At 45.2% G+C, this 14993-nt stretch overlaps 1 protein-coding gene and 1 non-coding gene across 4 annotated transcripts in view; both read right to left on the minus strand.

The window, feature by feature from the left end:
- SLC7A8 (solute carrier family 7 member 8) overlaps positions 1-14993 on the minus strand; it is a 52472-nt gene that overhangs the window by 12056 nt on the left and 25423 nt on the right. Inside the window, exons 1-2 of one of the 3 annotated variants that reach the window (XM_043555806.1) lie at positions 11937-11956; positions 1696-1821 (exon numbers count right to left, since the gene is read on the minus strand). In XM_043555806.1, the coding sequence (XP_043411741.1) occupies positions 1696-1720 (25 nt within the window). In that variant the 5' untranslated portion in view covers positions 1721-1821; positions 11937-11956. Of the gene's footprint in view, positions 1-1695; positions 1822-11936; positions 11957-14993 lie in introns of those variants that run through there. The other 2 variants (XM_043555805.1, XM_043555807.1) reach the window with 2 other exon arrangements.
- Positions 830-991, minus strand: LOC122469885. Its single transcript, XR_006293764.1, has one exon. It is a non-coding gene; the product is annotated as a U1 spliceosomal RNA (small nuclear RNA).

The following is a 14993-nucleotide window of genomic DNA, read 5'->3' on the forward strand; positions in this document are numbered from 1 at the left end:
ATTGGCAGTCTCCTGACCACCTTCCTTTGTATCTAAGATATACCTATATCTACTTTTTTATACGAATGTAAACAGTTTTATTTAGAAACAGATAGGTACCTGTTTGTATTGTAGAATATAAAACTTGATTTACACTCTATAAAAAATGACCAGTATCCAAATTCAAGAGAGCTAGCATTCACAGAACATACAATGTGGGTGTGTAGCTACTGCTCACCAGCCTCAGGCTTGACTTAAACCAAAAAGATAATCCAGGGGGATTATTAGAGATTAGAGTACAATGCTTGCTGCTGAGCACCCAGCATCCAGAAGTTGCCGTTTTAGCATATGAAGGTTTGCTTTCTAAGTGCGTAACTTTAATAAGGTCTAGGTGCTGTGTACCTAGTGAGCTGTGAGGCTCTCCTGCCACACAGTTTTCACAAAGCATGAAGAACAACAAATACTCACACATAAACTCCTATAATGCCATTATTAGTTCATGCTTGCTCTTTCTTTGTCAATATCCTCCTATCTCTTTCTAAGGTGTGTGTCTGGTCTCCTTCTTCATGGTATAGATTCCCTGAGGACAAGGTCCTTCAGCAAAGAGATTTTCTACTGCCTTCCCAACCCTTAGCACAGGGTCCTGTACACAGTGGGCCCTCAAGAAAGGTTGCTGAAGACACTGTAATGAGACATGGATTAACTGCCCATATTTTACTTATTCATCTGTAATCCAGCATTTGGACAGGAAATAAGATTACAGTGATCAGGAGAAAGCACTGGGACCAGAATAGGAGGAACTTACTATCTCTGAAAAGATAGCACAGTGATTTCTTTCTTTCTTTCTTTTAGGGGAAAGCGTGAGCATAGTCCCCACTACCACAAATTATGTAATCACGTTTCTCACATTTGGAGAAATCGCAGGGGTCAACACATCCGGAGTACGATGGATAAGACTCGCCCTGGGAATACCACCTTCATGATCATGGTATCTCCCCTGCCAGGTAAGTACATACAACAATTTCTTTAAACAATATAACCTGCTAAAGAACTTAACGTAACTGGTTGAAATAACAGCAAACTTTAATTAGTTTCCTGGAGTAAATATCCAGGCACCCCACAAGGCCTTTAGAGCTTGTAGGCAGATGGGAGGTCTCTCTGTTTGTCATCTGACTTTCTCCAGGAGGCAGTGACACTGGGCAGAGCCTAGTGGTGCCATGGTTCCCATGGAAGCCAAATACAGACTCGGGCTTGGAAAGGACCAAATCCAGTGGGGAATGTTGGCAGGGGCCCCAGGAATGTCGAGCTCTCTCTTGTAGAGATTATGAGTAATTTTGAAATGTGTAAAAATCTCCTCCATTCCTCATTTTAAGATATGGACAACATACAATATGAGATGCAGGGAGCTTTCCTGGGGCTGGGGCAAGAGGGCAACAGGAGTCCAGAGATCTGGGGTCTTTACCTAGCTATGCTAGAGCCATGAGGTCAGCATGGGAGAACTAAATTCTGCAACCCAGGTGGGGCATGCTCAACTTCCAACCACCCCAGGAAAAATGGTTTCTTTTTCCCTTTGTCAAGCAAGTGAAGAAGAAAAATCATTCAAGGCCAGAACTGGGAAATCTCAGGGTGTGCACATGTTCAAAGACAGTGTGAAGGGGTATGTACATGCAAGGGGTGGAGAGTTGGGTAGGGCCCTGATGTTCAGGTGATACTCACCTTTGCAGATCTGTACAACTCCCATGATGATGATCAGGGCCAGGGCCAGGAGCTTCCCAGCTGTGAAAATGTCTTGAACCCGGGTGGCCCAGCGAACACTGGAACAGTTGACCCATGTGAGGAGCACTGAAATGACAGATCCCCAAACATACCCTCAGGGCTATAATGAGGCCCTCTTCACAGAAACAGAAATGCTCCTTGCTCCTGATGATGGGATTGTAACGGGCAAGCCAAATTTCCCTAAAGCTCAGCCCAGTGTCCAGAAACCTTGGCTAGGTTAATGGGTTACAAATGGGGATTATGTGCCACAAATTAGAGCTTGGTCAGAGCATGCCCTGCTCAGGGCTGAAAGCCAGAAGCAGGCATGTAAGTGTGGGCACTGGCTTTGGGGAAAATCAGCATCTGACCAGGGTGCAAGTGTGGGCTTTGTTTTCAGGTCACTATGCTCAGGAGGAGCCCTGAGCAGCTGGTAGATCCTGAATGTCATCTTCCTCAGCCTGAATTTGGGGCAATAGAGGTTAGGGGAATCTTTTGTTACCTGAGGTATAATTTACATAGAGTGAAATTCATTTTTCTAAGTGTACAGTTTGATGAGATTCAACAAACATGTTTCATTATTTAATCACTTCCACATTCTTTGATGTGTATTTACTTACGAGAGAGAGATGGAGCATGAGCGGGGTAGGGGCAGAGAGAGGGAGGCACAAAATCTGAAACAGACTCCAGGCTCAGAGCAGTCAGCACAGCGCCTGATGTGGGGCTCAAACCCCAAACTGCGAGATCATGACCTGAGCTGAAGTTGGATGCTTAACTGACTGAGTCACTCAGGTGCCCCACTTCCTCACTCTTTATATGGAACATTTCCAACACCCTAAAAAGTGCTCTCTCTTGTACACTGTGCTCCTTTGAGGTCAGTCCCCTTCCCCTACCTCTGGTAACCATTAATTTGGCTTCTGTCACTAAAGTTTTGCCTTTTCTAGCATGTCACATGAACAGAATCATATAATATGTAGCCTTTTGTGTTGGCTTCTTTCACTTTATGTGATGCTTTTGAGATCCATTCATGTATGGCTGTGTATGTCAATAGTCTGGGCCTTTTATTGTCAAGTAGTAGTCTATTTTATGTATCAGTTTTCTATTCACTGGCTGATGGACATCTGGGTTGCTCCCAGTTTGGGGCTATGATGAATAAAGCTGCTATAAACACTTGCACAGAAGTCTTTAAGTGGATTGTAGATATCTTTGAGAAGGGTTTTCATTGCTCTTGAGTAAATACCCAGGAGTGAGATTTTGAGTCATAAGGTAAATTATTATTATTTTTAAAGTTTATTTATTTATTTTGAGAGGGGGGCAAGGGAGAGGAGAGAAAGAATCCCAAGCAGGCTCTGCACTGTCAGCGTGGAGTCCGACATAATGCTCGAACCCACGAACCATGAGATCATGACCTGAACTGAAGTCAAGAGTTGGATGCTTAACTGACTGAGCCACCCAGATGCCCCTAACTTTATTATTTTTTAAAGGTTTTATTATTAAATAAACTTAAAAAAAATTTTTTTAATTGAGAGAGACAAAGATAGCATGAGCAGGGGAGGGGCAGAGAGAGAGGGAGATATATAGAGAGAATCCCAAGCAGGCTCTGTATGACAGTGCAGAGCCAGATGCGGGGCTCAATCTCATGAACCTGTGAGATCATGACCTGAGCAGAAACCAAGAGTGGGACGCTTAACTGACTGCGCCACCCAGGCGCTCCAAAGATTTAATTTTTTTAAAAGTAATCTCTAGGGGCGCCTGGGTGGCGCAGTCGGTTAAGCGTCCGACTTCAGCCAGGTCACGATCTCGCGGTCCGTGAGTTCGAGCCCCGCGTCGGGCTCTGGGCTGATGGCTCAGAGCCTGGAGCCTGTTTCCGATTCTGTGTCTCCCTCTCTCTCTGCCCCTCCCCCATTCATGCTCTGTCTCTCTCTGTCCCAAAAATAAATAAACGTTGAAAAAAAAAATTAAAAAAAAAAAAAAAAGTAATCTCTACATCCAGTGTGGGGCTCAAGCTCACAATCCTGAGACCAAGAGTCATATGCTCTACTGACTGCGTGACCCAGACGCCCTCTGAATGTATGTTTAACTTTATAAGAAACAGTCACACTGCTTTCCAGAGTGGCTATATCAGTTAGTATTCCCACCAGTGACAACAGGTAGTTGTGGCTATATCAGGTGGTATTCCCACCAGTGACAACAGGACTAGTTCCTGTTGCTCTGCATCCTTTCAGCTTTTGGTATTGTCAGCTCCAAAAGTTGGGCTATTCTAGTGGGTATGCAGTGGTATCTCATTGTGGTTTCCATCTGCATTTCCCTAGTGAGTAATGATGTTGAGTATGTTTTCGTGTGCTTATTTGCCACTATCCCTATATCTTCTTTGGTGGCATGAGGGCTTTTAACTCTGTTTTATTTCCTAGGAGTCACAGGGCTCTCACAGAGATCCCAACAACCTGGAGCCTCCAAGGGCTGGAAGAGAGTTGAGAGGCTGAATCCTACCACCACACTCACCAAGCAACCTGGGGGAGCCTGTGCCATAGGAACAGGACTCATACATGCTTAGGAAGAGCTTGAGAACAAAGGGAAGTTAAAATCCTCTTATTTCTCCCCCTAATCCTCTAAAGGTAAAAGTCATACATGTAAAAGCACCAGATCTCATTTGCAACTACATGAATGGAACTAGAGGGTACTATGCTAAGTGAAATTAGTCAGAGAAAGCCAAATACCATATGACATCACTCATATGAGGAATTTAAGATACAAAACAGATGAACATAAGGAAAGGGAAGTAAAAATAATATAAAAACAGGGAGGGGGACAAAACATAAGAGACTTTTAAATACAGAGAACAAATTGAGAGTAGCTGGAGGGGTTGTGGGAGGGGGGGATGGGCTAAATGGTTAAGGGGCATTAAGGAATCTACTCCTGAAATCATTGTTGCACTATATGCTAACTAACTAAATAAATTATTAAAAAACAAAAACAAAAAACACCAGATCTCTTCTCAAGCTCTGGCCAGGCCTTTGACTTCACTTGAACAGCTAATCAAGTTATATCAATACTTGATCCTTAAACTGCCCTTTTACTTTTCAAGAGTTTTCCAACCTTACTTGATTCTGAGAGCGTTTCAGTAAGGGGTTCAAATGTTATTATCTGCCTGTAACCTTTCTCCCTGCACCTCTTCTACCTGGCAAGCTCCTTCTCATCTTTCAAGATCCAGCTCAAATGTCACCTGTTCGTGAGTCTTTATTATTTTACTTATTCCTGACAATGTGACTGAAAGGTAAGATACACTAGCTGCATTTTATAGACAAGGAACAAAGTTTGCCCCTCCTCTCTACCCCCAGACCACTTTCTTTATATTTAGTTTTGGCATCTAGTTCTTTGTATTATAATGATTTGTTCCTTTTTCTCTGTCTTCATGTAGGCCAGGAAGGCGGGGACTGTGACTTTTCAAGCTTTTAATCCCAGGGCATCATTAGTGCCTGCAAATAGCAGGTGCTCAACAAATATTTAATACTTGGATAAATAAAATGCCCCATATCATTAGACCTGTAATCTCATCTTAGTCTACACATTCTACAATGCACAGAATCTCCCCTGTTCCCCAGGAATCTCATCAAAAGAAGACACAATCCCCAGATGGTTGTACAGAGCCAAAAGGGCAACAGGAAACTTGACTTCAAGAGTAGAAACTCTTGACTCCTCATGGAGGAGCTGTTATCCAAGATGGTGTCATATAAGGAGAACCAAAACATGTTGTCAGAGGAAGGATTTTAAGTGCTTGAACAGGGAGAACATCTTGTAAATACTCGAATGTTCCAGATGGACTGAGACATCCTGATAAACACACATTTGGTTTATCTTACTCAATTCAAAAAGGATTTCAGGATCACATGCCTGGTGACAATCCAACCCAAGTCACTCTAAGCACCGGGGCCTGTGATCTGCTTCTCCTCAGGGCCCTGAGGCTTGCTAAATACAAGGCTGAGCCCCCGGGGCCCTAGGAATTCAGGCAGACACAAGCAATGACTTAAGGATAAAAGAGACTGATACATGAAAAGAAGATTAGGACACAATACCCATGAGGCTCAGGGATAGGTAAGGATTACAGATTAAGGAACCAGATTGTGATCACAGAGAAGAAAATTATCCTCTACCAAAGGGGAGGAGAGGGCATGGTGGAGAGGAGACAGCAAAGTACTTGGAGAGAAATAAGAGATGAGCAGGACAACTCACAGAAACTCCTCTCCCCCAGCAGGTGGGGGGTGGGGGGGGATGTGGCCACCTCCTGGTAGACTGGGATAAAAAACACAAAATCATCTCCTTAGGAGGGGACTTTGTTAAGGCAACCAGAAAGATTCCTTCAGTCAGCTCCACAGTAGTGCTGGGGATGGGAGATGTTTGAAGGAAGGGATAATTTGTCAAATAAACTTGCTGTGGGTGTCTTCTGTCCCACCTGAGCTTATCTCCACAATTTCACAAGAACCCAGCCCTTGACTAATATTTAACCTTTTACCTTTACAGGGATCTTTCAGAAATAAAAAGAGAAATCCTGAGAATGAGGTGGAGAGACAGGCTGCCTGTGACACTAATCTCCTTAGAACAATGGCTGCAGGCCCTATATCTGACCCTTTACCCTGAAGTTGGGTGATCACAGCATGTGACTGAGGGGAAAGAGGGCACTTTGAGTCTCCTGCTACCACAGGACACCTTTCCTCACAGCAGGCTGAAACCCGAGCCTCCAACCAGAGAGGAAAGGTCAGTGAGTGGAGGCAACACTGTCGGGTGCTTGCCAAGTCCCTGACCTGCTCAGGCCTTCTGTCTCTGCCTGTCTGCTACCCAGAACCCCTTTCTGTTGTTGATGACTGTGTCCCCTCTCTCTTCTCAGCCAGACCCTTCATTATGCATGTTTGAGAGACAGTGACCTCAGAGAAGCCACATGTAGATGGGGACTAGTGGCCAACTACAGCTTGAAATGTGAGGAGTTTCTTCCATCCATCTATCCATTCATCCATCCATCCATCCATCCATCCAAACATCATCTATAAAGGGCCTACATATTCTAAGCACTCTGGTAGAGTGCCTAGGGGAGTTATAAGTAAGACACAAGTTCCTGCCCACAGGGAGTTGACAGCCTAAGGGGGGATGTTGGGTGAGCTAAAAGATAATCATGCAACAATGATCATGCCACAATGTGGTGGCAGCAGAGCTCTTCATGGAAGCCAGTGGGCTAATTCAGCCCAGGGGTATCAGATGCTTCCTATAGGAGGGAGAGACCCTAACAGAAAGAAGAATTTTATAATTTTGGCCCAGCTGGATAAAATAAATAAGAAGGCATAAGACTCTTGTTCTTGTCCATTGTAATCTGGCTGTGAGGTGGTTGCTGCTTCTCTAGAGGCCTCCATGGAATCTTAGACTTATCTGTATTTCTTGGGCATTTTCTCCTCTCTCTTTTGTTTCCTTTCTGATTGCTGGGTTAAAAAAAAAAAAAAAGACTATCAAGAAGACGATACTTCAAGAAGATGCTGAAGTCAGGAGTTGGTTACTTAATCTGCCAAGTTGGAAAAGGTGACAAGGTGACACCTTAATGTCAAGGAACAGGAGGGGTACAAAAAACAAGACAGGCAGGAGTAGGGAATTTAGAACCCAGCAATCTTTTTTTTTCTTTTAAGTTTACTTACTTATTTTGAGAGAGAGAGTGTGTGAGCAGGGAAGGGGCAGAGAGAGAGGTAGAGAGAGAATCCCAAGCACACTCTACACTATCAGAGTGGAGCCCAATGCAGGGCTCAATCCCATGAACTGTGAGATTATGGCCTGAGCCAAAATCAAGAGTCAGATGTTTGACTGCCTGAGCCACCTAGGTGCCCCCCAGCAATCTTGTGCCCTGCTCAGAGCACAGGGCCTCTCAACTGCCAGATAGGAGAGGTGGGCTCAGTACTTCCTGTCCATGGGAAAACTGTAAGACTGAAAGAGAGATGCAGAGTCCTCGGGTCGATGACAATACAGATCCTGTCACCGACCTGGACAATGTCCACTGTAGAGAGGGTTGGCAAGCTCCTGTTTCCTGCAGAGAAGACTGAGTCCCCTCCCAGCCCTGATCCTCAGACTCTGATCCCTTGGGGACTCACAGAAGCTTCTCCTTCACTTCCTCCTCTGATGATGACATCAGAACTCATGGGGCCAGTGGTAGGCAGAGAAATGATCATCCCAGAGATGTCAACATCCTAATCTTGTTAGCATGTTACTTTATATGGCAAAAGAAAATTTGCAAATGTGAGTAAATTAAGAAACTTCAGATGGGGAGATTATCGAGGATTATCTGAATGAGTGCAATGTAGTCACAAGAGTTCTTATAAGAGGAAGGCAGGGAGGGTCAGAGTTAGGAAAAGAGACATGATGTCAGAAACGGAAGTCAGAGAGGGAGAAAGAAAGATCTGAAGAAGCCATGCTGCTGGCTTTGAAGATGGAAGAAGGGGCCATGAATCAAAAAATGTTAGGGAGTATCCAGAAGCTGGAAAACACATGGAAACAACTGTTCCCAGAGCCTCTAGAAAGAACAAAGCTTTGCTGATACCTTGAGTTTAGGACTTCTGACCTTTAGAAGTATAAGACACCAAATCTGTGTAGTTTTAAGTCACTAAGTTTGTGATAATTTGTTGTAGCAGCAATAGGAAGCTAATACAGGGCCAGGTACCATACAGAAAGACCAGAAGGCAGGTGGCACACCTTGAAAGAGCAAACCTTTTATTTATTTTTTATTTTTTTATTTTTTTTATTTTTTTTTAACGTTTTTTATTTATTTTTGAGACAGAGAGAGACAGAGCATGAACGGGGGAGGGGCAGAGAGAGAGGGAGACACAGAATCGGAAGCAGGCTCCAAGCTCTGAGCCATCAGCCCAGAGCCCGACGCGGGACTCGAACTCACAGACTGCGAGATCGTGACCTGAGTTGAAGTCGGACGCTTAACCGACTGAGCCACCCAGGCGCCCCGCAAACCTTTTAAAGAGTAACCAGACAGCATATCCAAGTCCCCAAAGGAGTGCCTGTCCACAGACCTTGCAGAAGACCTGTGGAGGAAAGAGGTGGGGCCCTCTAGAAGTGGTCAGTGAAAGTGAAGTCATGTATGTGCTGACCTAGCTGGCAAATTTCCACACCAAATGACAGCATCCCAACTCTTCCACACCCCCAGGATCCTATAGCTAAAGTGTTACTGCCTCCTGTTCCTTCCCTTTGTAATTCTACACAGTAGTAAACAGGCTCACCCTCCAATAACTCTAGCTGTAATTTTCTTTTCTTTTTAGTTTTTTAATGTATTTATTTTTGAGAGAGAGAGTGCAAGCTGGGGAGAGGCAGAGAGAGATGGAGACACAGAGTCCGAAGCAGGGTCTAGGCTCTGAGCTGTCAGCACAGAGCACGACATGGGGCTCGAACTCACGAACCATGAGATCATGACCTGAGCCGAAGTCAGACACCTAATTGACTGAGCCACCCAGGCACCCCTAGCTGTGATTTTCTTCTCACAAAAATTTGGGGCAAAAAAACACTCCTAGTATCCCTCCTTCATGCAACCCCAGGTTCTCATCCAGTCTCCTCCATATTCCATGAAACTTCAGGCCCACACACACAACCCAGATATACATACAAATGGAAGCCCAAGAGTCTTAAACTTCTTACAAGGTGGGTATAGCCCTGGGATGCTCACAAACATGGTTCCTTTGTTCTCTGCCCCCATGGTTTTATTGGTCTCCTAATTTTACTGACCAGAGGCTATAATCACAGACATAGAGGAAGTCAAGATGAAAAGCTAAGAGATGGGCTCAAGTGTCCTGAGACTGGGTTCCTTCCTCAAGTCAAAGGATAGAGTGGCCACAATGTGCACTATCTTGCAGTGGACAACACTGAAAGCGCCCTGGCAGAGCCCGTTCTGGGACTTTCCCAGGTTGAGTCAACCCAACCCAACCCCCCAGGAAGGGAGGCGAGGTTAAAGGATTAACAAATTTTAGAAGGGAAGAACATGAACAACATGTTTTGGGAACCTTTACCTTAGATGGATATATTATAGATTATAGGTAAAAGAGACAATTTAAAATTAATCTCTCTAGTCCATCTTTAAACAGAACATCAGTGACTTGCAAGCATAAAATAACTAAAATCTCCATTTAGAAAATGGGTTAGGGAATGGTGGGGCTGGTTTTAAGTGTCTGCAACCAGTGCAGGCCAGGTTTTGTCTTCAGGTACTCCCTTGCTTCTGGACACAGGACTCTGGCCTCTTGCTGAGCTGGGCTGGCAAAGGGTCATTTTATGTCTTCATCAGAGGCCAAGTGAAGACCTTCCCACATCGAACCCCAATCTCATTCCTTTTGCTAAGCCAGCTCTGCTCCATGTACCATGTCATTCGGGTGTGATGAGGTGAAAGCCAGGATGGGGCCATTTGGATAGGGGGCTGGTTAAAAAAATTTTTTCTAAATGTTTATTTATTTTTGAGAGAGAGAGAGAGACAGAGTGTGAGCAGGGGAGGAGAAGAGTGAGAGGGAGACACAGAATCTGAAGCAGGCTCCAGGCTCTGAGCTGTCAGCACAGAGCCCGATGCAGGGCTTGAACTCATGAACTGTGAGATCATGACCTGAGCCAAAGTCGGATGCTTAACTGACTGAGCCACTCAGGTGTCCTCCCCCACAAAAAATTTTTTACATTTATTTATTTTTGAGAGAGAGAGAGAGAGACAGTGGGGTAGGAGTGGTGGGGGAGAGGGGTACAGAGGATCCAAAGCAGGCTCTGTGCTGAGAGCAGAGAGCACGATGTGGGGCTTGAACCCACGAACTGTGAGATCTTGACCTGAGCTAGAGTCTGACGCTTAACCAACTGAGCCACCCAGGTGCCCCTGTAACAGTGATCAGGGAGCGTGTGGGTAGCTCAGTTGGTTGAGCTTCCAACTCTTGATTTTGGCTCAGGTCATGATCCCAGGGTCATGGGATCAAGCCTCGTGTCTGGCTCCACACTGAGCATGGAGCCTGCTTAAGATTCTCTCTTTCTCTCCCTTTGTCCCTCTTCTCCACTCACACTTTCTCTCTAAAAAAAAAAAAAAAAAAAAAAAAAGAAAAAGAAAAAGAAAAAGAACTGTGCTCAGAAGAATGAACTAGTTGGGGCTCTCCTTGTAGAAAGCCCCCAAACTAGGGGGAAATGTTTGAGGCTTTTGCCCTACTATCCAGAGGCACATTTCTAGCCTTACGGGCAATCAGAGCCAGGAACTGACCTGAGAGACTCAGAACATCATTTTATACAGAGTGGAGTAAGACCCCAACTAATGTCCTCCTGGCCCCCAGTTTCTCAGTTGCTTATTCTCCCACTACATCAGCCTTTATTTTATCATATACACATTGCCCTGCATTCCCTTTGCCCATTCCTACATTCTCTTTCTCCTGCTCCTGTCAGTGGTACTCAAGATCATTGCTGAAGTGCCACTCTGAGTCAGTCACCTGAAGATACTAGCTAGTCTGCTTTCAGGCTAGCAGGAAATGAGATGCCAATGTGGCAAAGGGGAAGACTAAGATGGCTACCCCTCAGAAACCAAAAGAGTCGCCTCCGTTGCTCCTAGAGCTTTAGAAAATTATTTCCCACTGGCAGTCTTGGTTCTCTGCCTTTGTATCCCCTTCTCTGGCCCCTTGTCAATGTCACCATCACTTGTTCTCTTGAACTCTGGGAACTTCTTTAGGATTTCTTGGTCTTGCTGTCTCATACCTTTCTCAGGAATGAGCTGGAGGCAGCTTGGAACAACTTGTTTTTGTTTACCACTTCCAGAACTAGGCCTCTCTGTCTTTTCAGATAAGAGAAAACAGGCAGTAGAAAGTGGGGGGAAATGCCCAGACTTGCCAAAGTCCATAAAGACAGGTGATGAAGAAGAGAGGGAAAGAGAGAGCCTGAGAAACAACAGTGGGGAGGAAGGAAGAGGAGGGACAGTACACATCGATATGAGAGTAAGGGAGAAAGAGCCTGAGAGATGCAGCACAGAGAAGGCCAGGACAGAAAAAAGATATAATGCACTAAGCAAACAGCTGCTGAAAGGGGAAGCTGTGACGCCACTTTGTAGAAATCAGAACACCCTGTTCCTCTCCAGAGCTTCAAAATAAGCACCTTTCCGGGATGGAGCTCCCAGACCTCTGAAGCAGCCATAAATTTCACCTGGGTCATAGGCATTGGTTTCTTAGTCTCACCTTTTGCTGGGGCACACACTTCTTCTTCCGCTTTCCACCATGCTCTGCCAGCTCCCCCTAACTCCCTCCCTCCAGACCTGGAGGAAAAGGGGCAAGGTGACGCCCCTTAGACCAGCCCTCCGGTGCCCAGGCTGGAGCAGCATGCCTGTGAGCACTCAGCCCGCAGGAGGGAGTGTGGTGACACTGAGCTCTGTGATAGGCTGGACAGGGCTCCTTGGCTACGTCTCCCGTCCTGCTCTTGGAAGGATCTGGGCACGTGTTTCTAATTGTGGAGAGGCTGCTTGGGCTTGGCTTGCCTAACCTCAGCCATTTCCAGAACTAGGAGGTTACCAGTGCCGGCTGCCAAAAGACACTGATACGCAAAGAAAACAGAGAGCCCTGTTTGAGTTCTAACAAACACAACCCAAGGCTCTGATAAGGTTCCAGGTTTGCCCACACGGGCCAGACTGAGCTATCTTTCCTTCTATGAGTCCTCAGAGAGAACTGGGGGGAAAGGGGTGTGAGTGGAAAGACACAGCCAGCTTCCTAGAATCCTTCCCTGTTCACCGGGTGAGACATTTTTCACACGGGGTGAGGAGTTGTATTATAAAGTCTCAAGTTGTTGCCTATCTAAAACAAAGGCTGGTATTATGGTAAGTATAAATAACTTCACTGATGAAAGACAAAAACATCAAAACAAAGCAACAGCAATAACACCAAAATCAATCAAAGCAGCCCTTTCCTATAAACTAAGCTTTGATCCCAGCTTCTGTAAGGTCCACAATGGGGCTGTGAAACAGATCTTGCACCATGCTACAGTAACATTTTGTTCTTCTCCAGCCCTTTACATCTGGAAGCATTCTTCCAGCTAAGCTCCCACCCATGCTGCCCTACCCCCTTCCCTGGCTCTCTCTTCCCCTTCCTTCTTATCCTGACCCCTCCGTGCCAGTTGCTAGACCTGGAGTTTCTGCTGAATCACCATCTGGTACTTAGTTTAGCCAAGAAGCCCAAACTCCCAGCTCAGCATTTTCCAAGAGCTGAGTAGTTCTCTCTTCAGCATGAACTAAACATGGCTTCTGAGCTAGGGTAGGGATGGGGTGGGGTGGGGGGAGAGAAAAATGGAAAGCAGCTGGAAAGCAGGGGAGACAGACCTAGTGCACCATGCCACCTCTGAGAGTTACATTTTAATCCTACTCATTATTGTCTCAGCACTGGCCTCAAAAATTCCTGTTATCTCATCCCCCCAATTCTCAGGGCAGATGCCTCCCAGACAAAATGGGAAAGGGAATGGGGCAGGTTCTGTGGGGTCTGCACAGAGCTCAAGAGGGCTAGCCTCACTTTTCATCACCCTCAGCCTTGGAGGAAAGGGTGTGAGTCTTGGGAGGTCTGGTTGGTTCTTGGACTAGAACACTTGTGGGCTCTGTTGGTGTCACTGAAGCTTATAAGCATGGACCCAGGCTGCAAAATTCCCAGGATTGGTTCAGTTATAACCCTATTCCAATGGCAGGTAGTACTTATACTTGCTAAACCCTCAAAAACAAATCTTCCCTCTCATCTTTACCCCAAAACTCCCTGTAACATTAGGCCCCACTCCCAGTCGTCTTCTAGTTTTATATTCTTGGGTATGTGAAATAAATGTGAACTTCATAAACCACAGGCTCTGGCTCCTCTTGGTAAAACAAAGTCAGCAACAAAAGGCCAGAGGAGAATTTAATCTGCAAGGCTAGTTTGAGAAAGTTAGCAAGCTGTTTCCATCCTAGTGGAAGCTGAACTACTAGAAAACTCCCTGTTTTAGGAAGCCTCAATCCCATTTATTACTCTCTCAAGTAGGGCTGGACACATTCCCAGGAACAAGTTCCTCATTCCCCAATTTCCAGGACTTTGGCTGTTTGGACCCTTTGAACAGCAAACTCCAGTCTAAGAGTGAAAGCTGGAGACTAGAAGAGACACTATGGGAATCCAGGAAAGAAGAGGTGATTGGGACCAGGAATTGAAGCATATTGAAACTAAAAAGAAGACAAAGAAACTGATCTGAGAACAGAACTAGATTTAGACTAATGGACAGAAGTGTCCAACAACCAATGGATCTCTAGATCCAAACTCTAGAATTTGCTGTGATATTTATAATTGCTTACTATGATATATAAACCATAGAGCACTTATTGGTAGTTGTTCTTATTAGAGCTCAAGATTGGATCGCTCTTAAGAAATGTTAAGATGAGGGTAATAGGCACAAAAGATACTCCAGAGGTCTTATAGGGCAGGGAGGAGGTGAAATGGCACTGAAGAGCAGGTGTTTACTCTGCCATTATAGGCATGAATTCCAAAAGCATATGGAATGCCTTCCTCAAGTCCCAGCAACAGATCATGAGTATTGGAGAGTGAATGGGAAGGGTGAATGGGAAGGGAAGTGAATCGTGAGTATTGGAGAGACAGATGGGCCAACTCAACACACTATGAACCACACCAATGACAAGGCATTAAAATATAATCCAGTGTTATCCTCAATTTATTTCACTTGCATTCCAATGAGAATGTGCCATCCTTGACTCCCCAATCATCATAATCACCAGGTCCTATAAATTCTACCTTGTAAATGCCAAATATATCTATTTCTGTATACCCCCACAGCTCCATCCCTAATTCATATCACTGTCATCCCTATCCTGGATTCCTGTAACCACATTATAACTGGTCTCCTTGCCTCTGATCTTATTCCCCTCTCCAATTCATCCTTTACTCTTGCAGCCATGAGTTTTCTAACATGTAAATATGATCATATCAATTTTCTGAAACCCTTTAATGCTGTCCCACTGCTCCTAGAGTAAAGCCCAATCTCTCTGGCATGGCCCAGAAGGCCCTTTCATGGCTGAGTCTTCACTTCTATCCACATTTCCTACCTCTTAGTCTATGCTGTGGCTATACTGAATCACCTGAAGTTCCCCTAAGGGGGAATGTTCTTTCCTGTTCCTAGAACTTGGCACATGCTAATCCTTCCTGCTATAACATTCTCCCTGTCCCATCCCATTCCACTTTTCTCTCCATGCTGAATGTTGCCCTATCTCCAACTGGTCTTTC

This window comes from Prionailurus bengalensis, chromosome B3 (assembly GCF_016509475.1).
Source record: "Prionailurus bengalensis isolate Pbe53 chromosome B3, Fcat_Pben_1.1_paternal_pri, whole genome shotgun sequence".
NCBI lineage: Eukaryota > Metazoa > Chordata > Mammalia > Carnivora > Felidae > Prionailurus > Prionailurus bengalensis.